Genomic DNA, 24,452 nt, shown 5'->3' with positions numbered 1-24,452 from the left:
TCTGCAAATCTCCCTGGGCCCAGTTAGCTGTCCTACCTTCAGTCTCACTTAAGAGCCCTTATGCTGTAATCTAGGTCACCCTCCCCCTCAACCTCCCCAAGACACATGGACACACACAGAGGTCAGCAGAGCGGCCTCAGACACAGAAAAATGTTTAATTCTCCTGCGGCAGAGGGTCCCGGCTCCGGTAGGGAGGGGAATTTGGTTTTGGATTTTGTTCATGTGGGGATTTATTTGGGGGTTAAGAGGAAGGAATAGGGGAGAGTCTGGTCCTTCCAGTGGGACCTGCCCGGGAGAATGTGTACTGGGGAGATATAATCTGGAGAGACAAGGAGGCTGGACGCAATACGGGAGTGCAGAGGGAGAAGAGATGACGGGACAGAGAAATGAGAGACAAACAGGGAAGGACGTAAGACACAGACGACAGAGGGCGGGACAGAGACAAACGAAGGGAACAGAGAAAGGGGCACCCCAAGCCAGACCCGACGGGACCAGGGAATTGAATGGGGTGGGGGTGGGGGCTTTGGAGGCCGCCGCGGGACAGAATAGGATCTAGTCCAGCCAGATACAAGAAATGGGTCCCTCGCCCCTGCCCCGGGTCCCGGGCGGGGGTAGGGGGCTCGTGTCTCAGTGCTGCAGTGTCGGGGGGGCCCTGCCCCTCCCCGCGCTTCGCTGTGTAAGGCACCGGCTCCAGCGAGGTCCGCGAGCGCGCGGGGGGAGGGGCAGGAGGGGGGCTTAAAGTCCGTGGGGGAGGGGAGCTCGGCGGCCCGCCCTCAAATCCCCCTGAGCGCGGGGGCGTGACCTCGAGCCGCAGCCCAGGCCGCCCACCCCCTCCAGGGAGGAGAAGGGCACGCCTCCCCTGCAGTCCGACGTCGTAGCTCGGCGCTTTGTCCCCCGAGTCCTGCCCCGGCGTCCGGGCGGCTGGGCGATCGTCCGCGGCACCCAGGCGTCCCGGCGCCCGCCCGCCGCTCACACGGTACTCTCCAGCATCCACTCGGTGCTGGTAAAGGCCAGACGCGCCCTGGCGGAGCCCAGCCCCAGGTCTCCGTCGTCCCCGGCCGCGCCCCCTCCGGCCCCGTCCAGGTGCGGCGTGGACCGGTGGCGCTTTGTCCGCCGGGCGCGGCGCGGGTAACTGTGGCTCTGGAAGAGCGCCCCGTAGTCCCCGTCAAACGAATAGCGCTGCTGCGGCCTCTGCCGGGCCGGGGCTCCCCCAGGAACCAGAGCTAAAGTGGGGGGCGCCGAAGCCAGCGGTCCCAGGGCCCCAGAACGGCTCCTCCGAGGGCCCGCAGCGGCCCGGGACTCCTCCCCGGAGGTTTCCTCGGACGGCAGCAGGCACAGCGAGGTGGCTGAGCCACCCAGGGAGCGTCCAAGGACCGCCTCCGGTTCCGCGGAAGCCGTGTCCGCCGCCACGGCCTTTGCCTCGACAGCCACCGCCGCAGCAGCCGAAGCTGGCACCTCGCGCAGCGCCTCGTAGCGGTCTTGCGCCGGCGGGGGCGGGGCTTGCGTTGCGCCTGCGCCTGCGCCGTTGGTCTGAGAGCACACGTGGCTGACCCGCGGAGGCGACCTGGAGGTGCCCTTGACTCGGCGGCCATCCCCATCGCCGTAGACCTTGTAGCGGATCATGAGCAGAACTATGAAAACGAGGACGGAGGCGACAATAACACCCCCGATGGCGATGATCATGGTGCCGCCCAAGAAATGGGCCCTCAGTGGGCGGCAGGGCGCGGGATCCCCTGCCGTGGTAAACTGCACGCAGCCCACCACTCGGGTGGCGGGCAGCGCCGTGGCCCCATCGTCGTAGACGGCCAGCACGCACAGGTCGTAGGCGCGGCCCGCTGCCAGATCATTCACCAGGAAGGTCTGGCTGGTGGATGGGATCATCCTGCGGGAGGGGGCGGGATCAGCGCGGGGTTAGCTCCACTCTGAACCACGCTGCTTCAGTTGCATGTCCCACCCGGGGGGACCAAACGATACATCCCTACCAGTGTCTCACCCTCTACTGGGACAACAGCAGCCATTAAAGCAACAAATTCTCACCCTCTCAGGACTTTTGATACAGCCCACGCCCCTTACCTGCATGCCCCACCCTCAGACCCACCTCCTGTCCGTGTCTCATCACCTACTAGGATAATTTTAGCCATTCATCTACCCTCATCTACATATCCTGGCCCCTGCCAGGGAGGAATGCTACAGTTTTTATGCCCTGCCCTCAAGGGGCATGCGCCCTAGCAGTGTCTCATTCCTACTGGGACAAATGCCATTCAAGCGTTCTTAACTACATATTCCCACCTTTAAGGGGATGGATGCTACAGGCCACGCCCCCTTACCTGCATGCCCCACCCTCACTCAAGTGGACAATGAGGTCACCTCACACCCCATCTTACTCCTACTGGGGCAATGGGTGCTCTTCTAGTTCCTCTCTTCTACACATTCCTGTCCTTTCAGGGAAACCATGATACAGACCACTCCCCCTCATCTGTACATCCTTGGGTATACACATCTCGTAGCTGCATCTATCTTCTGGGACAATTTCCAAGCCCCTCAACTATATATTTCCGCCTACTAAGTGGCCACGGCTAAAGGCCACTTCCTTTCTGACTGACAGGTGCCTTCCAAGCCACACCCCACAACGGTCCACTGGAGACGGTTCCCCTACTGTGCCTAGGACCATGTCCACTCTTTGGATGTCCTGCACCGTGTCCAGGTAACAAAGGCAACCACTCTGTGCACGCCCTGCCCCTATACTGCCTGAAGTCACTAAATTATGCCCCCCCCCCCGGTAAGTCTCATCCATAATTGGGGCAAATGTAGCCAAGAAAGCATGCTCCTTTCTTGCTATGGGCCCCTGCCCTCAAATAAGCAGCAGTGTAGAGAAGTGGTTAAGCTGAAAAAGTCTGAGAGCCACGATGCCAGGGTTTGAGTTCTCTTCTGCTCCTTGCTAGCTCTGTGACCTCAGGCAAGTTTCTTAACCTCTCTGTGTCTCATTTCCCCCAAATGGGGGTATTAACAATTCCTACTCCATAGAGATGGCGTGAAGTATGATGAGTTAACATACCCAAAGCCTGGCATTTAATAATTTCATTAACAGCTTGTGTCCCACACGATGCTGGCCAGTAACGCTTGCTGTGGCTCAGTTGTGCTCCTCCGCATCTATAAGACCATTCCCACTAGGCCTTGCCCCTCTTCTGTTGGGCACATCCCTTCCATGTCCAGCCTCGGCTAACCTGGGACTGCCACATCCACATAGATTTGCATGCACTCAATCTCGCAAGCTCTCCTCTCCCACAAAGCTCTTAGTGGGTCACCAGAGACAAGAACCGCCTCTTCATCTGCGTGGGGACTATGCTGCAGGAGCGCCACCTCCTCTAAAGGCCATGCCCCCATCTCTACAGGCCACCTTCTGGTCCTGAAACCCACCTCAGTTCTAGCCAGGCCATCTTCTGGTCCTGAAACCCACCTCAGTTCCTCCACCTCCAGAAGGTTCCACCACCACCAAGAGCCATCCTCCCACCGAAAGACTTCAAGTAAGGCCCTCACCACCTCATAAAGGCCCACCACCTCTCCGACTCTGCCCCTGCCTGCCATTTCACAGACCACTGCCCCCCCCACCCCCATCCAACCTTGGGCCCCCTGGCTGTAAGTCTTCCTCTTCCTCTCATCATCCCTTCTCAAAGAGCCTTGGATTCCTTTTGCTCCTTCCCCCAAAATAACCAGTTGTTAGGGACTCCCCCCTTTTCAAGGACAGAGGCTGGCTCCTTAAGAAAGCTTGAGCCCATGTGTCTCTAATTGGCTGTAAGACCCAAGCAAGCAGCAGAGCAGGCTTCTGGTTGGTTGTCACCTCCGCCCATGGCGGCAGTGAGGAAGTTAACCCCTGCAGTGCTGTAGCACAGGCGCCTGCAATGGGGGACGGAGGATTGGAACTGTGGCCCTACAGGGAAGGGAAGAGTCCCAGGGTCTGTTGCCCAGCTGGAGACAGAGGGCTATCAACGTCGGCATACATGCAGGGTCTGTGGACCTGTAAACCTCCCTCCACTCCATCATGTAGTGACCATGGGTTAGAGAGAGAAGGAAAAGAGAAAGAGAGAGGTGGAGAATCACAGAAACCAAGAGCTGTTTACAGAAATGTATTATCCATCTCCCCTAATCCCTGCCTGGCAAACAGTAGGTGCTCGATAAACATGTGTTCAATGTAAAAAGGGCAGAATTAGGAGTTAGAAGGGTAAGAACTAGAATCCTGGCTCTGCCTCTTTCTGTGTGACCTTGAGCAAGTGACTTCCCCCAACTGAGCCTCACTTTCCCTGTCTGTAAAATGGGAGGGGAGATCATAGCTGCCTCACAGCGGAGTTGGGAAGGTCGAATGGAGTAGCATCCTTGGTAGTACCTTATAAAAGTTTTTGTTTTGTTCATTTGTTTGCCCTAATGTTTGTAAGACTGGGCCAGTGTTTGATCCATCTCGGTAGGCCCGGGCCCAGCATGGAAACTGGCATGCAGTAGGCATTTATTCAGTGTTTGGTGACCAGATTCAGAAAGAGAGGAAAATGAGGATGACAGAGACAAGAGAAAAGGGAGGCATCTACTCATTCAGCCAACAATGGGAAAGTGCCTACTGTGTGCCAGGACCGTGGCCAAAAGAACACTGGGCAAGGTGAAGATGGACCCCAAGAGGCAGACTTCTCAGTGCAGGTCTGAGTACCCCCAAGATCTGGGGTTGCCCACAGGTGGGGAAATGGCTCCACCCCCTCTGGCGCCCCCAAGTGAAGTCAAACACAGGATTAAGCATTCAGCGGGCACTCTACAGCGTGCCCAAGGGAGGCAGAGCCAGGATGAAGGAGAGACATCCACAGAGTCCACAACCACCTATGTGCCAGGCACCTGTGTGCCAGGTCTGTGGCTGTGAGCCACACTCACAAACTACCCAGCTGGAGAGGCAACGCAAGGCCAAGGCTGTTAATTCATCGTGTACTATCTGCCTCCTCCCTCTGGGCTGTGAGCTCCCTGAGGGCAGGGACTGCTCTCTTGGTCTCCCTGTGTCCCCTGCACCCAGCTCAGGGCCTAGCACAGAGCAGGGGCTTAGTGCCTCATGAGGGCAGGAGGGAGAGAAGGTACAGACAGACAGAGACACGGTGAGAACAAGAGAAAAACAGATGATGGGGGAAAGTAACTCTTTAACATCTGTCTACACCATACGTGTCTGTCCTTACCGGGGCAATGGCTTCTAACCCAATGTATGGTGGAAATAATTTGTATTTATATCTTTTTCTCATACTTTTCTGTTTCTATAATGTACCCAATGTGTTGATACAGTAGCACTGGTATATAATTTCCAAATATAAATGTAACTCTAAATATATATATGTGAGTATATTTCATGCTCTAGAATGTTTAACTGACAAGGTAGACAATCAGACACCTTTGGCGAGCAGTGATGTAGACCATGAGCCCCATGACAGCAGGGATCATGCTGGGCGCATTCACAGTTATAACTCCAGTGCCCAGCCCTGGTCTGGCTCATGTGGGTGCTAAACGAAGATATGCAAAATGCGTGAAACACAAAGACAGTGAGACAGAAAGAGAGAGAGAAGGAAATATGGCAAATGAGAGCCAGAGACCACTCTACATACCCATCTAGAACCCCAGCTGAGCAAGAAGGCCTAGTGAGCCGGCAGATGGGAGGGAGGGCCCCTGGGGTGGGAGGAGGTCCTGGGACTGCAGCACCCACCTGTAGACAAGGGAGTCATCTGCGGAGCTGTTGTACTGGACCTGGTACATGCGGATGCCAGGCACGGGCCTCTGGGCTGGCCAGCGGATGAGCACGGAGCTGGAGGTGAGCTCGGCAGCCACAAGCCGGCGCTCAGCCCCAGATTCATTGGCACCAGGTCGGCCAGGCGTGGCGATGTCCGAGGAGCCAGGCTCGGTGAGAGGTGGCGGGGCGGCCGGTGGGGGCGCCATCAGAGGCAGAGGCACCACGCACACCTCCACCGGTGCCGTGGCTTCCCCGGCGGCGTTGGAGGCGATGCAAGTGAACGTGCCACTGTCCCGCAAGGTGGTGATGGTTACATCCAGTGTCCCATCCCCCCGGACCCGGGTCCGGCTCGAGTTCCCCAGCAACCGCCCATCAGGTGCCACCCAATGCACCACCGGCTCAGGGTCACCCACAGCGCGGCACCGCAGGCTGACCGCCTGGCCCTCCACCACCAGGGCCCGGCCGCCTGCCTGCCGAGTGATCAATGGAGGTTCACACAGGAACTCCTCCTCGGGGATGGACCAGAAGTAGCGGTCGGTGAGGTGCTCAGGGGTGGCGCACGTCTCCAGGTCATCCTCCCTCGTCAGCCGCCGCAGCCAGAGCAGCTCGCAGTTGCAGTGCAGGGGGTTGCCGCCGAAGCTGACCGTGAGCGGCGTGGGTGGCTTTGGCCCGGGGCCTTGGGACCTCAGGAAGAGCCCATCAGGGGGCAGTTTATGCAGGCGGTTGGAGGTCATGTCCAGGCGAACCAGTTTGTGAAGCTGCACGAAGGTACCTTCGGCGATGTGGTCGATCAGGTTGTGGTCCAGCGTGAGGGTGTTTAGGTTCACCATCTGGCCTACGGCCTCCCACGGCAGGGCCTCCAAGTTGTTGTAGGACAGATCCAGGTCCTCCACGGTGGAGAGAAAGGCGTCGAAGGCGGCCGACTCCACCCGGCGGATCTGGTTGTTGCCGAGGATCAGGTGGCGGAGGTTGCCCAAGCCGCGGAGCTGGTCGCCCCGGACCTCCGCCAAGCGGTTGCTGTCGAGGTGCAGGGCGCGGAGGGCGCGGAGGTCTGCAAAGGCGCCGGCCGCCACCTGGCCGATGGTGTTCCGGGAGAGGGTGAGGTGCACCAGGCTGGTCATGTTGGCGAAGTCTCGGCGGCGGACGGCCGCGATGAAGTTGTCGGTGAGCCGCAGCTCCACCACGCGCCGGTCGATGGCCGGCGGCACAAAGAGCAAGCCGGTCTTGGCGCACAGCATGGTCAGCGTGGGCGCCACGTTCTGGCAGATGCAGCGGCCGGGGCAGGGCTGGCCTCGAGATGCCCCCGCCCAGAGGAGCAGCAGAAAGGGCAGGGCAGCAGGCGGCAGCGAGAGGAGCGCCGAGGAGGATGGGCCCGGAGCCATGGTGCAGGGGGAAGATGGGAGGAGTGGGAGGTGAGATCTGCAAGGAAGGAGGAGGGTCACCCAGGCGTAGGGCTTGACCACCAGCCTGGCCACCCTGGGATTTCCTGCTCGTAGTCCGACCCAGGTCCCTCCCTTCCTGACAAGCGGGTCCTATAGGACAGTGACAAGACTGGTCACCAGCTGGCACGCACTTGTTAACAGGTAACAGTATTTCCATGCTGCTTGGTAAATTACCACTGCCCCACCTCTGCCCCTCTTCTAGGAGCTCCCAGACCTCTTATAATCTCCCAACCAGAGGGATGTCATCTGGCCCAGCCTGGGTCTTCCATTACCCACGATATATTTTGAAAAATCACTGCTGACTAGGGCTTAAAGTCATGGATTTCAAAGCCATACTCCCTGGGTTCAAATTCCAGCTCTGACACTTACTAGCTGTGTGACCTCGGGCAAGTGTCTGAACCTCTCTGAATCTCGGTTTCTTCATCTGTAAAATGGAGATAAAAACAGGCCTTACCTCTGTGAGGATTAAATGGATTAATGAGCATGGTATACTCAGAATAGTGCCCAGCACATAAAATGTGTTCAATACATATATGTGGATAATTATTATTATTATCATCATGTCCAATATGTGCCAGACGTAGAAATGTGCACTATTATTAAGAGCAAGGGCTTTGAGATCAAATAGACTCAGGTTCAAGTCCTGGCTTCCCCAACTTGCTAGCTCTGTGACCCCAAACCAATGATTTTCCCTAACTAGGCCATAATTTCCTGATTTGTAAAATGGTCTGATAATTGTACTGTCTTCATTGGGTTGCTGCAAGGGTTCAGTGAACTCATTCATAGGGGTCACTGAGCATGGGGCCTGGCACACAGTAAGTATTCAGTAAATGTTAAGGGTAATACATGCCCCGCCCCCAACCTCTGGCTGTAGCAGAGGGGGTCTGAAGGTGGAAGGGGCTGAGAAAAACACATCAGTCTCCCTGCTCAGTCTTGAGAAGTCTTTCTCTGAGCCTGGTTTCATCCTGGGCTCTGCTGAGCTCCCACGCAGGGGGCAGACTTTCATGCTCACATTAATGGGCACAACACAAGGCCCCATATATGCCTACACACACACACACACACACACACACACACACACTCACACACACACACACAAAATCAGGCTGTGCCTCTGCTCCAGGCAAAACCTTCCGGCGGGGATTCCCCCTGCGGCAGCTGCAGCCCACGACACGTCAGCTCCCATCACAACACAGGGTGGGCGGGGGGTGAAGAGAAAAGGATGGGGGGGGGGTCCCTGAAACTGTTTTCACCCCACCCCATGCCCCAGTCCCTGCTGGCCCACCTCCCAGGAATCTGCATTTGGGGCCTGTGGCCTGATGTGGCCTTGATCCTTTGGCCCATGGGGAGGGGACTGTGGACACAGAGAAGGGACCAAGAGGCAGAGAGAGACGAGGGGGAGGGAGAGATGGACCCACAGTTACAGAGAGACAGATTCAGAGAGAGAGACAAAGAGACAACAAGAGAAAGAATCTGAAAGAAAGGTGAAGATACAGTAAGACTGAAGCAAAGAGAGACAGAAAAACTGGGTGGAGGAGACACACACAGAAAAGAGAGAGTGAGACACAGAGATGGAGAGGGGGAGAGACAGGAAGAGAAACTAAGAGTGTTATAGAGACAGATAAAGACGGGAAGAAAGAGAGAGACTGAGGGAGACGGTGATGGGGCTGAAGAGAGAAAAAGGCAAAGTCAGGGCATCCCACCATCTCTGAGGTCCCCCACTAATTCATCTTGCACTCCCTCCAGGACACTGCTCTACATCGGACAGAAAACCCTGGCCTGGGAGGTGGCGCTCCCAAGGTAGGAGGCCCAGCTCTGTACCTGCTTGGCAGTAGGGTCTCCAGGGCTCAGAACCACAATCTATGCAACGGGAAGTCCCACAGCTTGGGTGGGACTCAAGTTGAAACTGTAATAATAACACTGAAAACAGCTAACATTCATCGAGAGGCAGTGCAGCCTTGCCGGACAGAATCTGGCCCCAACCTTTCCAGGTTCACACCCCAATTCCCTGCTGTGTGACTTGAATCAGGTGACTTCCTCTCTTTGTGCCTCAGTGTGTTCATCTGTAAAACAAGGATGATAGCACCTGCCTCATAGGATTATTGTGAGGATGAGATGAGATAATACACTGTAACACGCTTAGAGTAGTTGCTGACAGAGTAAACACTATATAAATGTTAGCTCCTATTAGCGTTAAATTATCATTTTCTCTGGCTTTTTCTCAGCCACCAGCAGGTCTGACTATCAGGAGATTTTCCCACGTACATGCACATACACACACAAAATGGTAAACCGTATCCATGCCCCTCTCCAAATGCAGGGTCATATCATGTCAGGAACCTCTTTTGCATCCTTTACTGATATGTGGAAACTTCCCTTTCCCGACCACTTGACTCATCCTGAAAGGGGATGGCTCCAGGTCTGAGACCGCCACCTACCACCCATGCCATGGTTCTTTCGAGCCCTTACCCAAACACGATGTTCCCGACCTTGTCACTACCCCCCAGCCTGGGGGGCACCTGGTCCCTGCCATACCCGCCACTGAATCCATACAAGGCAGTGCTCCAGGCCTCCAGCTGGCTCAGAACAAGCCCAGTCACTCCACATCCCTCTCCCCAGCCTGTGGGACCCCCACTCACCTCTCTTCAGGGAATCAGGGCCTGGGCCAGTACCTGCAAAGGAACAAAACCACACTGTTAACATTCTTCTGGCTCTTTTCCGGAGACCTGACTCAGAGACCATCTCAGCCAAGGAAGTCCCTGGTGTGATCACTCTCTCAGCTCTCCTGCTGCAGATTCTGCATAGTCTCAGGTGGACCCAGGAAGTCACCTCTGGAAACCAAGGAGTCTGGGCCTAAGACTGTTCACCCTCCAAAATCCAAGAGTCTAGGACTTTTGTCCTTTGTCCTCTGGGGGTTCAAGAGGCTAAGAACCCCACCCTCCCCTTCCCTCAGATTCAAGAGTCCAGGTCTCAGTTCCTTCCTTTCTCAAGACGCAGGACTCTGGCCCCCCAGCCCTCTTCTCCTTCAAACCCAGGATTCTAGGCTCCCAGCCTCCTCCTTCCAGAATCCACATCCCAGTCCCCCAGCTTCAAAGACCTGAACAGTACCAGGAGATGGGGGAGGACCAGAGATTCCCATCTTCACCATCACACCACTGTCACACCAACATGTGTGGACATGCCAAAACCCACATGGGCCCACAACCCACGACTCTCCATCTGGATTTCCATGGACACAGCAGCATGATCTGTGTGCCCCCTGCCCTCAATAGGCTCTTGGTCCAGGATGTGGGCACACTTGTATCCATGGATCCCAGCATACTACAGGTCATGCCACATGGGCCCCAATTCACTGGGCCCATAAGTGGGGTCAGCCTTGTGTCAAGGACACAGGCACATGTGTGCATATCATCCTGAATATATGTATTTGAACATATACAACCCCACCCCCAGAGACCAACGTGAACACAAAAATGGACTCACAGTATAGACACATACCCTCAAGGTTGACACACCGACACACAACCACACATACAATATTGCCTTTTCCCTTGTACACTCACACACAGATGCACACACACAACAGTGAAACCCACGTGTCCCCAGGTGCGTGCACCTATAACAGATCTACCCTTGCACACTCACCAACACACAGGGGCACACACATATAACAGATGCTCACTCGCACAAAGATACACAGGTGCATGCTCTTAAATGCCCAAACACACTCATGCAACTTCACATATCCCCATGATGCATGGTCACAAAGCTGATACATTACTACACCAACAGATGCACAAATGCACACACTTGCGAATACACACCTCACACACATACACAGAACCACACGTGCACAGACACTTACAAGGCTGATACATACTCAAACAAGCACACAGGTACAGAAAGATCCACCTTTGCACAGACACTCCCAGATGTTCACTCATAACAGACATGCTCACACAACTGCCCTGTGAGGGATTTACACACTTACAAATACACACAAAATACTGAACCACAGTGGCACAGTCAACAGATAAGCAGAGAATCCCACTCACACACAGTCATGGACACACATGCCTCCCAGCCCTGAGGCACCCCCGCCCCACCTACTTCCCAGGCCAAAGAAATCCTAACATCCCTCCCTCCCAGCACAACCCCTCCCCAGCCAGGTCAGAGTTCAGCAGGTCGAATCTCAGAGGGTTGGGGGCCTGAGTCGTAGAGCATTGGTCCAAGGCAATCCTCCCACCAGCAGCCCAAGGTACCTCAGCCTGGCTATCTGGATGCAGGCAACTCCGGCCCCATCTGCGGAGATCTGGCCGGTGGGGGATTGGGGTGGGATGGGTGGGAAAGGGCCGGGTCTGCGTCCCTCCCCTAGGGCCCATCTGTCCATCCCTCGGCCTCTCATCCCTCCATCTGTCCACCTACCGGCTGCCCATCCCCCCCACCCAGCCACCGGGAAGGGGAAGACATGGCCGTCTCCCCCAAGGACCGCCGAGGACCCCCCCACCGGAGTTGACATGGACCGAGGGAGCGGCAAACTCCCCTCCCCCAAACCCACACAGAGGCCTGGCCCCACGAGGCGCTGAGCCCCAGCCCCCGCCAGGAACCTGACATGGACGCACAGACACACACCCTCGGAGACATACAACCCGCAGACACACACACACACACACACGCACAAATGGACACCCAAGAGGGCACACCCGGCTACACAGACCCTGGGATGGACATCCAACCCGGACACAAACACCCAACGCAGCTAGCCGCGCGAACACACTAGCTGCGGGGGGGTGGGGTGGGGGACTCACACCTGGGCACACAACCCACGCACACACACCTGCACACAGCCCCTCCGATGGGCGCGCGACAGCCCCCCAGACACACAGCAGGAGGGGCGGCCACCCGGGGGACACACACGCACGGCAGGACACAGCACCTCGGCTCGACACCCGGCACACACCCGGATGGCCACACAAGCAGGGCGCCGCACACGCCGGCGCCGGGCACACAGAGGGCCGCGCGAGCGCACGCCGGGCCCGCCGCAGCGCCGCGGACACACACTCACACGCTCGCACGCTCACACCGGCGCTCACACCGGCGCCCCCGCCCGCCGCCTCCCCGGCCGCTGCGGGCCGCGCTCACCCAGTCAAGGGGGGGCCCCGGGCCCGGCCCCGCCGCCGCCGCTGCCTCGCTCCGCGCCATGGTGGGGGGAGGGCCGGGGGAGGGGGCGCGGGGCCGCGGGGCCGCCTCCCTCCCGCCTCCCACCCTCCCTCCCGAGCCGCCGCCGAGCTCCGCCCTCCGCACCGCCCGCCGCCGGAACCCCGCCGCCAACACCGCCGCAAGCGGGGAGGGGACGCCGACCGGAGGGGCCGGGCAGGGCGGCCACACGCCCCCGACCCTCGCCCCTGGGCCCGCCGCAGACCCCTCTCCCCTGCGGAGTTGCCGGCCCGCCCCCAACCCCTCCCCAGCCCCACCTCCAGCCCTGCCGGCTTCCCCGGAGACCACCAGACCACGCCCCGACTGGCATGGGGAACCCTTGAAGCCCCAGTGGAGACGTCGGATCGTGTCCCAATACCCAGGGGGACTCCAGATCATACCTTACCTCCTTTGAGAACCCAGACCATGTTCCTCAGCCACCCAGGACCACAAATCATGTCCTACTCTCCTTGGGGACCTCGGACTCTGCCCCAAACCCATCAGGGACCTTAGTCTGTACCCCCAAATCTAAGGGGACCCCAGACCACATCCCAGCATCCAAGGCGATCCACAGCACCCCCATCAGGGACCTTAAGTCATACCCCAACATTCAGGTGGACCCCAGACCACACCCCATCACTCAGGGCCCCCAGATCACACCCCAACATCCAGAGAAGATTCAGACCATATGTCAACATCCAGGGAGACCCCAGATCGTGCCTTACTCCCTTTGGGGACCCAAACCATGTTCTACAGCCACTCAGGACCACAAACCATATCCCACTCCTTCCTGGGGACCCCCTATGTCCTTCTAACCTCTCGACCTCAAACCATTCCCTGCCCCCAGTAGGAACTCCAGACCACGTCTAACATCTAGGAGGCCCAAATATGTCTCTTACCCCCATGGGAGACCCTAAACGTTCCTGATTACCCCCATTAGATCCCAGACCGTCCTCCCCTCCAAGGCACCCCTTGGTTTACAAAATGCCCAATTTGCCCCAGATTCTTGATCATCCTCCCCACCAGTGCTGCCCTCCTGAGGACCCAGCCTCCTCCCCATTCCTATTCTCTCTCTTGAACCCTGAAGACCCTTCCCCCTCCCTGTGACTTCTGTGGAGTCCAGAATGCCGTGTTCCTTCCTTGTTCAGACCCCTTTGCCCAACTCCTATCGAATAGCTGACCCCCAGCCCCTCTCCCACTGAGTATCTCAGGCCACTTTCCACCTCGTTTTGAGATATTCACTGGCCCCTAAACCCAGCAAGTCCTCCCCTCAAAATCTGTCTTATTGCAATTCCCCAGCTTCCTGGTGGCCCAAATCCTTCCCATTTTGAATCCCATTTGGATTCCAAGGTCTTCCCCTAAACCCCTTCCCTAAATTCTTCCTAGCCACATCATCACATGGAGCTTGCCCTGCCCCCCAGATCAAGGGCATCTCTGCAGAGCTTCCCTCTAGTGAACCTCCCTCTAGTGAAGCTCTAGTGAACCACTCACAACCATTAGATCCCCCTGGGGACACTCACAATCCCACCTCCCACCCCCTAGTCTTTAGATTTCACCATCACCACCACCATTACCACCACCACCCAGGCACCATCCCCACCTCTCACCCTGGTATTTGGTGCTCCCTGCCAGGATGTGGAGGATCAGGGCTGGGAGGACAGATGTGGGAGAATAATAACAGCAACAGCAAAAGTGGACACGTGTCCAACACTACTGTGTACCAGGAATGGATCTAAGGGCTTCACATATATGACTCCATTCACTCTTCACAGCAGCCAGATGAGGAAGTCGCATTATTATCCCCATTTTACAGATGAAGAAAATTGAGCCACAGAGAGGTTTAGTCACTTGCCTAAGGTCACACAGATGGTAAATGTCAGAACAAGGTGGAGGAGAAGGGGAAAGAGGGTGAGGGCAGCCCTGGGGTGGACGGGAGTGGAAGGGGCCGGGGCGGTGAGAAGTTAATAATAAGAGACACAAAGGTATACAGAGATGGAGAAACAAAGAGCCTGAGCCCAGGCAGTGACAGCCTCACTCACAGAGCATATCTGGCCCTGTGAGCTCTGGCCCCTGCCCACCTCTTGACCTCATCCCTGACCACGCTTGTCTTTTAGCCTCAATAATGAATTTTCTCTTCTTCCAACATACCACCTCATTCCAGCCCCTTGGCCTTTGCACTCTTTTCCCCTTCCATGGCTGATCCCATCTTTTCATTCAATTCTTAATTCAAATGTAATTTCTTCAGAGATCTCTTTCCCATGGCCAATTTACATCCTCACCACCACCAATTCTCCTGATGTCTGCAGATTACTTTGAAATACTTTAAAAATAAAAATGGATTAATGGATGAATAGATGGATGGCTATGTGGTAAAGCAAGTACAGTCAAAACGTTAATGGTAGGGAATTCCCTGCCAGTCCAGTGGTTAAGATTCCAAGCTTCCAATGCAGGGGGCACGGGTTCAATCCCCGGTCAGGGAACTAAGATCCCACATGGCACATGGCGCAGCCAAAAAAAAAAAAAAAAAAAAGTTAATGGTAGAATCTAGGTGGTGGATATATGGGTGTTCACTGTAAAATTATTTCAACTTTTCTGTATGTTTGAAATTCATGATAAATATTGGTGGAGAGAAAACCGGAGGACTCTTCTAGAGACTAAAGAGGCAGCAAAAAAAAAAAACTCAAATGGGTCCCACCATTTCTATCATCCCATCACCTCATTTTATTTCCTTCATAGCCCTATCACTCTTGCTAATACTCTTGTTTGCTTGTTTGTTTACCTATTTATTGTTTACTTATTTGTTTATTGCTTATTGTCTAGTCATTGAAATGTAAGCCACCTGAGGGAGGTGGCATGGGCACCAATTTTCTCCAGTGTCCAGAGTAGTAATTGGCACCCAGTAGGTGCTCGCTAAACATGTGTCCTTGAACTCCTCTTAGGAGAGGGTCTGGAAGCTAGATCTGCTGCAGACTCACTGGAGAGCCCACACTCAGGCATAAACAGGATCTCCCAGCCTGGGGTCCCTGCAAGGGGAGGGATATACCCCAGAGGCAGGGGAATGCCCCATGAGGTCAGGGAATGTGAGTTGGCCTGAAAAACAGGGCAACAGGCAGAAGCTGATAGTGTGATTATTTCCCTGGGGCCCTAATTCTTGACCTAGACCAGCTAATAGAGATGCAATCTAATTCTTCAACAACTTAGGCCCCGCCCCCAAGCAGAGGTTCCACCCTCTGTCTCTAAGGCCCCACCCCACAGCAAAATCCCTGCCCTATCTGACCTAAATAAATAACACCCCTCGGGACATCCCTGGTGGTCCAGTGGTTAAGAATCCCCCTTCCAATGCTTAAGAATCCCCCTTCCAATGCCCGGGACACGGGTTCCATCCCTGGTCGGGGAACTAAGATCTCACATGCTGCGGGGCAACTAAGCCCACATACCACAACTAGAGAGCCCATGTGCCACAACTACAGAGCCCACGCGGCCAGAGCCCACGGGCCACAACTAGAGAGAAGCCTGCGCACCCGCAAGGAAAGATCCCGCATGCCGCAACTAAGACCCGAGGCAGCCAAAAATAAATAAATAAATATTTTAAATAACACCCCTCAAGCCTAGGTCCCACCCTCACAGCCCAAGCCCCACCCCTTTACCTTAGACACCACCCTAAAATTTATAAGATTCATACTTCTTCAGTCTGGGCCCTGCCCCCACCTAAGCCCCACCCCTCCACCTTAGGCTCCACTCCAAAAGCGTCAAGCTTTCAGCCTAGGCACTGGCCCTTCAGGCCTAGTTTGGGTACCCCATTCTCAGCTCTGACCTAACGTCCAGTCTTCACCTGTTCAATATAAGCGCTGCTCACATTCAAGGTTAGCAGGGAGAAGTGCCCCAGGAAAAGCCTAGGGAGCCTGGATCTGTGGGAACCTAGAGGGGAGGTTGGTGGAAAGCGAGGAGGTGGCTCCCACTTTGTACCGCCCCTCAAAGGCCTGGCCCCAAACCAAGAGCAACGCCCCATTGAGCCCACTTTGCATTGTACAGCGGTATTCTGTTCTGACCTCTTTGATTGGTCCCTCCACAAGCCCTCTACTCAAACCTACTCTGCATTGGACTGCCCCTCAGAGTCACCCTCTCTGATTGGTCCCTGCTTTCCAAACTCCTTGCTCCTGATTGGGCAAGTCCTTGCACATGCCTCTTTCTGATTGGATCGTTTGCAATCATGAAGCTGGAGGCAGACAGTTCAACTGTGGTGTGGGGGGTAGTGGGAGGAGAAAGAGGAGGTAGAGGAGGAGGAGCGGGTTCCCTGAATCCCCTGCCTAAGAGAGGGAGTGGCCGTGGACCACAGGATAGCTTTGGGTTAAAGTTCTAACTGTACAGACCACTAGTTGTGTGGCTTTGAGCAACTATTTTTGACTTCTGTGCCTCAGTTTCTTCATTTGTAAATTGGGGATAATACTGGTACCTTCTTCACGGGTTACTGTAGGAATTAAATTAGTTAATACCTGTAAAGTGCCTATAGAAGTACCTGGCACATAGGAAGCCCTCAATCAAAGAGCTGGCTATTATTATCCATTTGATCATGTAAGTTCATGACCTTGGACAAGTCCTTTTGCCTCTCTGATCCCTGCAGACCAGGAGTTGCTGACCTCTTCATTGAATGACCCCTCCTATTTCCTCATCTCTAGCCTTCAGGAACTGAGGCTGTGCAGAGGGAGGTGTAGAGACATCCCTAGCAAGAGAAATGGGATAGGGGCACCAGCATGGGTGAAAGAGAGGAGAGGCGCTCAGCCCAACCCTCTCCCCCCAGAAAACTGAGGGCAGTGGGGATCTCTCTATAGCCCAGTGTAGAGCGATTCTATCCTGAATCCCTCATGCAAAGGGCTTGTCCTGACTGGGGACAAGGGGCAAGGGATGGGACAGAGCGGGGTGATGAGGACATGGCATGTTAAGGCTGGGAAGGAAGGGGAAGGGTTGGAGCTGGGCTTGTGGACCCTCCCCCAGGAATGACAGGGCCGGGGGAGGGGCAGCCAGGGCCCAAGGTCACCCTGTCATTGTTACCATGGCAACAGCCACCTCTCAACTGGGAACCTGGAAAAGGGTGGGAGGAGGGAGTTCCCAGGTCCCTGAATCTAGGGACAGAGAGAGGAAGAATCAGAGACCCGGAGGAGAGGCAGAGAGAGACAGTGATTCAACTCTGAAGACCTGCCCATCTCAGAATCCTCAGAGCCTGGTACACTGTGGGTGATCAATGAATGTCCCTCAGAAACAGAAAGCCTTAGAGAGTCAAATACCCAGAGATGACAGAGAAAGAAAGAAGAATCTCCAGACAGGGGCAGGCAGTGTCCCTTTCCTGCCTGCTCAACCTCATACTCCTCAGGGGTCCACTGAGAGTCCTGGATCCTCTTAATCTTTCCCAGACCTGGGCCCTCAGGCCTACCCAACTGCACAAACCACCCACCCCCAGCAACTCCCCAGCCCCTGAAGCTGTTATATTTCACTTTTATAGTAACTTCAACAACTTTTCTGCCTTTAAAATCTTCCGGCCTGGGGACTCACTGAGAAAATTAGCATAGGTACAAGCTAATGCCTGCTAGGGTGGGAAGGTGAGAGGTGGGGAGACAGGCACTCTGCCTTCTTTACTCTCAGGGACGCAGGTGTCCTTGTCCCCCTTGGGAGTGGCCCCTCCACAGATTCAGATATCCTCCCAATCCCTCTAGGAGACCAGGCCTCCCTCATTTCTCCCTAGGAAATCCTGCAGGCCCCTCCCTTTCTTTCAGAGGAACAGGTACTGTATCCTCCTTTACTCCCAGGCCTCAGCAGGCGTCCACGGGATCTGCCTGACCTCTACTGGCCTAAGGCTGGTACTGCAGGACTGCCACCTACGGCCCACAGTGAGGAACAGACACTGAGCCAGAACTGAGGGTCTCTTGAGTTCTTGCATTTTAATTTCTTTAAGGTCTCAGATGTTCAGGTCCCCCGCCCAGAGGTCAGCGAAAGAAAGACAACTTCTCTTGGAGCCAGGCCTCTGTGAGGTCATCAGTGGTGCGGATTTCAAACACCTGGGCAGAGAGAGGGCTCAGTATTATAATCCACTCAGGAACCGAAAACAGTGAGGGCCCTGACCCCCTCCTCCTTCAGACCCAGGAACCCAGATCCCCAGCCCCCTCCTGCCTCAGACCAGGAGTCCAGACTCTCCCTCTCACACCCGGGAGCCTCAGCCCCAGGCCCAGACCTTTGTGAGCTCTGCCGTCTGCACCAGCCTGTTTTTGCTCCCTGCGTACATCATCTGTTGTTCAGGCTTGCAGCCTGTGTGGAAAAGAGAAGAAGGAAGCATAACTGGGGAATGCCAGAGTGTTCTCTAAGGCCCTAGTAATGTCCTGCAGACCCTGGAGTTTTCTAACAGTCCCAGGAACTGTTCTAAGGAGGTCCCTGGAGGCTATAGTCAGAGTCTCCAGGTTTGTTTGGGGGCTTGAAGTTATTCTAGGGTCCCTGGAGATGGTTTGGGGCCAGACAGGGGTTTCTAGGTAAAAGGAAGAAGTGAGTTTGCTTATACGCCTCAGGACTAAGGAGGATGGGGGCTCTGTGCCTCCACCTCCACCCAATGCCCTCTCAGGACTCACACCACACTCTCACACAGGCACCTACACACATGCACACAGTCACACAATCACCAGTCACAGGCATGCACACACACTTGCACTCAAACACACACGCTTACACACCCTCACACAGACTCTAAGACCCCCTTCTCAGGATGAGTAGAGCTGTGTCTCACCCACGGGGCTGGAGAAGATGAAACACAAGGGGTAGGACACTCGGCCATCGGCGTGCATGTACTTGTAGCTGTAGACCACGAACCTACAGCAGCAAAAGGGAATTCAAACTCAGGACTTGGCCTGGAGCCCAGGCCCAGTGCCCATTACCTGAGACCACAACCTTGAAATCTTGACTGTCTGAGAACCTAGGGTTAACAACTGAGACCCAGGGTACTGGCCTCAAACACAATAAATGATTTTAAAAATAATAATAAAAATGGATAACTAATAAGAACCTGCTGTATTAAAATTAATTAATTAATTAATTAATTAAATTTTTTTGAAAAGATAACATAGAACTATACATACAGTGTATAAATGTCAATTTCCCAGTTTTGATACTGCACTATAGTTAGGTAAGATGTAACCATTGGGGGAAACTGGATAAGGGGTACTATATTTGCAACTCTCTGTGAATCTATAATAATTTCAAAATTAAAAGTCTTTTTAATAATTAAAATAATAATAATAATAGTAAATGCTAAATAGAACTACCATTTGATCCAGCAATTCCACTGCTGGGTAGTTATCAAAGAAAATGAAAACAATCATTCGAAAAGATATATGCACCCCATGTTTATTGCAGCATTATTTATAATAGCCAAGGTATGGAAAAAACCTAAGTGTCCATTGATGGATGAATGGATAAAGAAGATGCAGTACACACACACGCGCGCGCGCGCGCACACACACACACACACACACACACAATGGAATACTATTCAGCCATAAAAAAGAACGAAATCTTGCTATTTGCAACATGGATGGATGTTGAGGGCATTTTGCTAAGTGAAATAAGTCAGAGAAGGATAAATGTCTTATGACCTCACTTATATGTGGAATTTAAAAAATAAAAACAAAGAAACAAACCACCAAGTTCATAAACAGAGAGAACAGATTAGTGGTTGCCGAAGGTGGGGGTGGGCGAAATGGGTGAAGGGAGTCAAAATGTACAGATTTCCAGTTATTTTATTTCCCATTATTTATTTTAAATAAGTCCTAGGGATGTGACGTACAGCATGGTAAGTATAGTTAACAATGCTGTATTGTATATTTGAAAGTTGCTAAAAGAGTAAATATTAAAAGTCCTCATCGTAAGAAAAAAAAATTTTTTTAACTATGTATGGTGACAGATGTTAACTAGATTAGAGTGGTGAACAGTTTGTAATACAGTATATACGAATATCAAATCATTATGTTGTACACCTGAAACTAATATAATATGTCAAATATATCTCAATAAAAATTTTTTTTAAGAAAAAATGGCTTAGGGACTTCCCTGGCGGTCCAGTGGTTAAGACTCTGCCCCTCCACTGCAGGGGGCACAGGTTCCATCCCTGGTCAGGGAACTAAGATCTCACATGCCAAGTGGCGTGGCCAAAATAAATAAATAATAAATAAGTAAGTGCTTATTTGATTCACAACAACCCTATGATGTAGGTACTATTATTATCCCCATACTACAGATGGGAAAATTGAGGCCCAGAGAGGCAAAGTCACTTGCCCAAGGTTCTATGGATAGATTTGAACCCAGGAAGTTGGCTGGTAGAGTATAAGTGCTCAACCACTATGTTTTACTATCCAGAGAACTAGAATCAGGGGCTGAGACTAGAGCCAGCTACATAATTTCCCAAGCCCAGTGCAAAATGAAAATGCAGGGCCCCTTGTCATAAACACAGGAGAAAGGCTTTTTTCCTTTCTTCTGCAGTCTCTCTCCAGATTGATCTTTTAAAATTTCCTATTTAAAATCATGCTGTCTTGGGCGTGGGGACACTCACGGAGGGAGTGGAAATGCTCAAAGGCACACACTGGAACTTGTCACGCAGGGGGTGAGTGCCGACCCTGACCCTGACACTCCCTGAATCTGTAATCAGGTCCCCTGTCTGGGACAGAGGGCAGCAGCCATTGCTGGGCAATGCGGGGAGTGGGTAGCTGAGAACCCATCCAGGCTGGAGATATGAGCTGAGGGAGGCTCCAAGCCCCCAGCACATGCTCCATTGTTCCATCACACTTCACACAAAACACAGATTCAAAGATAAAACTATAAAGAATTTCAAGACAGCAGGCAGTCGTAGAGCATCAAGCCCTGCATTCAAGGCTCCCTTCTGGGTACGGGGCCCTGTGTGACTGCACTTGTCAGACGCCCAGGATGCTGGTCCTGACTGAGATCTAGAGCCTGGGATTGAGGCTCAAAGTTGTAGGGCACCCAAAATTCACCCCAGTCGAGATGAAAAATCTAAAGAGACCAGTTTTCACAGAAGTGTCAAAAAGCTCCTCCACACACGAAAGCACCAGGCTCCTCTGGCTTCACACAGGATTCTCCCCAATCATTAAAGGTCAAATAAATCCTTTGCTACTCAAAGTATTCCCTTATTTATTGAAAAATAAGGAAATTTTAACTTTTTTTTTTTAAATGAAGTAAGTGCAATGTTGAGACCAAAACCTGACACGATTTGTACAAAAAAAGCAAACTCTAACATTACATATGACTATTAGTGTAAAATTCTGCAATAAAATTTTGTTAAACAAACCAAAAGTCCTAGGACAGGAACACTTGACTTCAAAGGCATAGATCCCAAGCCCATGAATAGGACTGGAACCCAAGCAGTCCCTCAGTCTGTATCCCTATCATCACCCCTCTCCCCATGGCCTGACCTTCCCCTTCCTTCCCCCAGGATACCTGGGCTGTCTCTCTGGCAACTCCATTTTTAGTTCCTCTGGAGAAATATTCTGGGGATGAGGGGAGAGAAAAAAAAAGACTGCCATTAAATGAACACTTACTGTGTGCCAAGGCACTAGTCCAAGAAATACACATGGATTAACTCATTGACCTCTCCCGAATCCCAGAGGGGTGGGTCTTATTGTTATCCCCATTTTACAGGTGAGCAAACTGAAGCCCAGAGGTGTTAAGACACTTTTCTTCTAAACCCACTACAAGGATTAAATCATTGAATCCACAGACAACCCTAAGAGGTAGGGACTGCTATCGCCATTTCACAGATGAGGAAAGAGAGACCCATACAGGTGAAGTCTCTCACCTAGGGTCACAGCTAAGCTGGGACTTGACCTCCGGGTCTTTCTGGCCCCCAATGCCAGGCTCTTAGCATCAGTCACAGTCGCTTGGGTCTCCCAGTCCCACCCTGCCCTTCTTGGAGGTCCCATCCCCCCATCCCCTCACCTGAAATTCTTCCTCCAGCACCACCATCTGCCGGTCTTTGTCCACCTTCACTGAGGAGGGAGGGCACATGGGGGTTAGACGCCCCTCCCATCTGCCCCCACGCTTGTCCCCATACCCCATCCTTCCAGGAGGGAAGATGACACTCACTTATTATGGCCGCATTGTCCGTCTCTTTCCGGAAGCGAAATTTCCTCAGCTTTTCCTTTAGCTCTGGGTCCACCTCGCACACCACCAGGGAGTCAGACTGTCAGAGGAGCCCAGCAAGAGCTGAGTCGCCTGGCCTCAGCCCTGCCCCCTTCCCCAAACCTCAGTTTCTCCATCTACTAATGAAGAGGAAGACCCAATAGCCCATAGATTGCCTTTGTGAACATCAGGAAAAGGCTCCTTTCCCTCAGGCCAGATGCTGCCCCTTGCAGAGCAGAGGCTGGACTCGAGCCCTCTCAGCAGGTGCCCTTGGGCAGCGCCCAGGGTGGACCAGGGATCTGCTTGCCTGGGGCTAAACCCGGAACCACAGTCTCTCTTCCCCCAGCCTTGACCTCCCTTCCACAGCCTGACCTTCACCCTGGCATCCTCCTAGCCCCAGCCCCACTCCAGCCCCTAGCCCTTTCCATACGACCCTGGCCCCGACCATGACTTTTCTGTCCACAGGCCTCTTCTTTTCTGGGTTCCGCTGTCCTCTAGGGGTGGGGACCAGGGCTACAGGGGGCAGGGTGTGGGGTAGGGGAAAGGTTTCATCTAACACCACATCCTGTTTATGCCCATTCTGGGACAACTGTCACAGACGACTCCTCCCCCTCCTTCCTTCCCCTCATCTGCTGGGACCTCCCAGGCTTTGCAGTCACCCAGACCGGGTTCGAATGCTGCCTTACTGTGTGGCCCTAGCTAAGTAACTTCACGCCTCTGATTCAGGATTGTTATGAGGATAAAATAGTTTCACATATCTCCCAGCATGGTGGACACACTCAATACACAGTAGGTAATGATGAGCTTTTTTTTTTAAATTTTTATTGGAGTATAGTTGATTTACAATGTTGTGTTAGTTTCAGGTGTATAGCAAAGTGAATCAGTTATACATATACATATATCCACTCTTTTTTAGATTCTTTTCCCGTATAGGTCATTACAGAGAATTGAATAGAGTTCCCTGTGCTATACAATAGATCCTTATTAGTTATCTACTTTATGTATAGTAGTGTATATATGTCAATCCCAATTTCCCAGTTTATCCCTTCCCCTCCTTTTCCCCACTGGTAACCATAAGTTTGTTTTCTACATCTGTGACTATTTCTGTTTTGTAAATAAGGTCATTTGTACCATTTTTTTAAGATTCCACTTATAAGAGATATATATTTGTCTCTCTCTGTCTGACTTACTTCACTCAGTATGACAATCTCTAGGTCCATCCATGTTGCTGCAAATGACATTATTTTGTTCTTTTTTATGGCTGAGTAATATTCCATTGTATGTATGTACCACATCTTCTTTACCCACTCGTCTGTCAATGGACATTAGGTTGCTTCAATGGCTTGGCTATTGTAAATAGTGCTGCACTGGGGTGCATGTATCTCTTTTTTTTTAAATAAATTTATTTATTTTAGGCTGTGTTGGGTCTTCATTGCTGTGCACGGGCTTTCCCTAGTTGCAGCCAGTGGGGGTTACTCTTCATTGCAGTGCAAGGGCTTCTCACTGCGGTGGCTTCTCTTGTTGCACAGCACAGGCTCTAGGCACGTGGGCTTCAGTAGTTGTGGCACGTGGGCTCAGTAGTTGTGGCTCACGGGCTCTAGAGAGCAGGCTCAGTAGTTGTGGCGCATGGTCTCAGTTGCTCTGCGGTATGTGGGATCTTCCCAGACCAGGGCTCGAACCTGTGTCCCTTGCATTGGCAAGCAGATTCTTAACCACTGCACCACCAGGGAAGTCCCTGGGGTGCATGTATCTTTTTGAATTATGTTTTTCTTCGGATATATGCGCAGGCATTGCTGGATCATATGGTAGTTCTATATTTAGTTTTTTAAGGAACCTCCATGCTGTTCTCCATAATGGTTGTACCAATTTACATTCCCACCAACAGTGTAGGAGGGTTCCCTTTT

The 24,452-nt window shown here is 53.2% G+C and overlaps 2 protein-coding genes across 6 annotated transcripts; both read right to left on the bottom strand.

Moving 5' to 3' along the window:
• Positions 1 to 135: 135 nt before the first annotated feature.
• On the bottom strand, positions 136 to 12,347 carry LRFN1 (leucine rich repeat and fibronectin type III domain containing 1). 5 transcript variants are annotated; one of them, XM_036832205.1, is made up of 5 exons: positions 12,328 to 12,347; positions 9,825 to 9,857; positions 7,555 to 7,609; positions 5,720 to 7,162; positions 136 to 1,882 (listed from the first exon to the last, which is right to left on the bottom strand). In XM_036832205.1, the coding sequence occupies exons 4-5, from the start codon at positions 7,123 to 7,125 to the stop codon at positions 970 to 972; spliced, it is 2,319 nt and encodes a 772-aa protein (XP_036688100.1). In that variant the 5' UTR covers positions 7,126 to 7,162; positions 7,555 to 7,609; positions 9,825 to 9,857; positions 12,328 to 12,347; the 3' UTR covers positions 136 to 969. The 5 variants fall into 5 exon arrangements, with proteins under 5 accessions (XP_036688100.1, XP_036688102.1, XP_036688103.1 ...); XM_036832207.1 differs by lacking the exon at positions 12,328 to 12,347 and adding an exon at positions 12,251 to 12,298; XM_036832208.1 differs by lacking the exon at positions 12,328 to 12,347 and adding an exon at positions 12,122 to 12,148.
• Positions 12,348 to 18,300: 5,953 nt separating this feature from the next.
• On the bottom strand, positions 18,301 to 23,081 carry GMFG (glia maturation factor gamma). Its single transcript, XM_036834218.1, has 7 exons — positions 22,994 to 23,081; positions 22,513 to 22,609; positions 22,366 to 22,415; positions 21,868 to 21,917; positions 19,148 to 19,230; positions 18,605 to 18,678; positions 18,301 to 18,431 (listed from the first exon to the last, which is right to left on the bottom strand). The coding sequence occupies exons 1-7, from the start codon at positions 22,994 to 22,996 to the stop codon at positions 18,360 to 18,362; spliced, it is 429 nt and encodes a 142-aa protein (XP_036690113.1). The 5' UTR covers positions 22,997 to 23,081; the 3' UTR covers positions 18,301 to 18,359.
• Positions 23,082 to 24,452: the final 1,371 nt, after the last annotated feature.

This window comes from Balaenoptera musculus, chromosome 19 (genome assembly GCF_009873245.2).
Source record: "Balaenoptera musculus isolate JJ_BM4_2016_0621 chromosome 19, mBalMus1.pri.v3, whole genome shotgun sequence".
In the NCBI taxonomy this organism is placed as follows: domain Eukaryota; kingdom Metazoa; phylum Chordata; class Mammalia; order Artiodactyla; family Balaenopteridae; genus Balaenoptera; species Balaenoptera musculus.
Note: the sequence above shows the minus strand (reverse complement) of the source record. Positions and strands in the feature narration are given on the sequence as shown.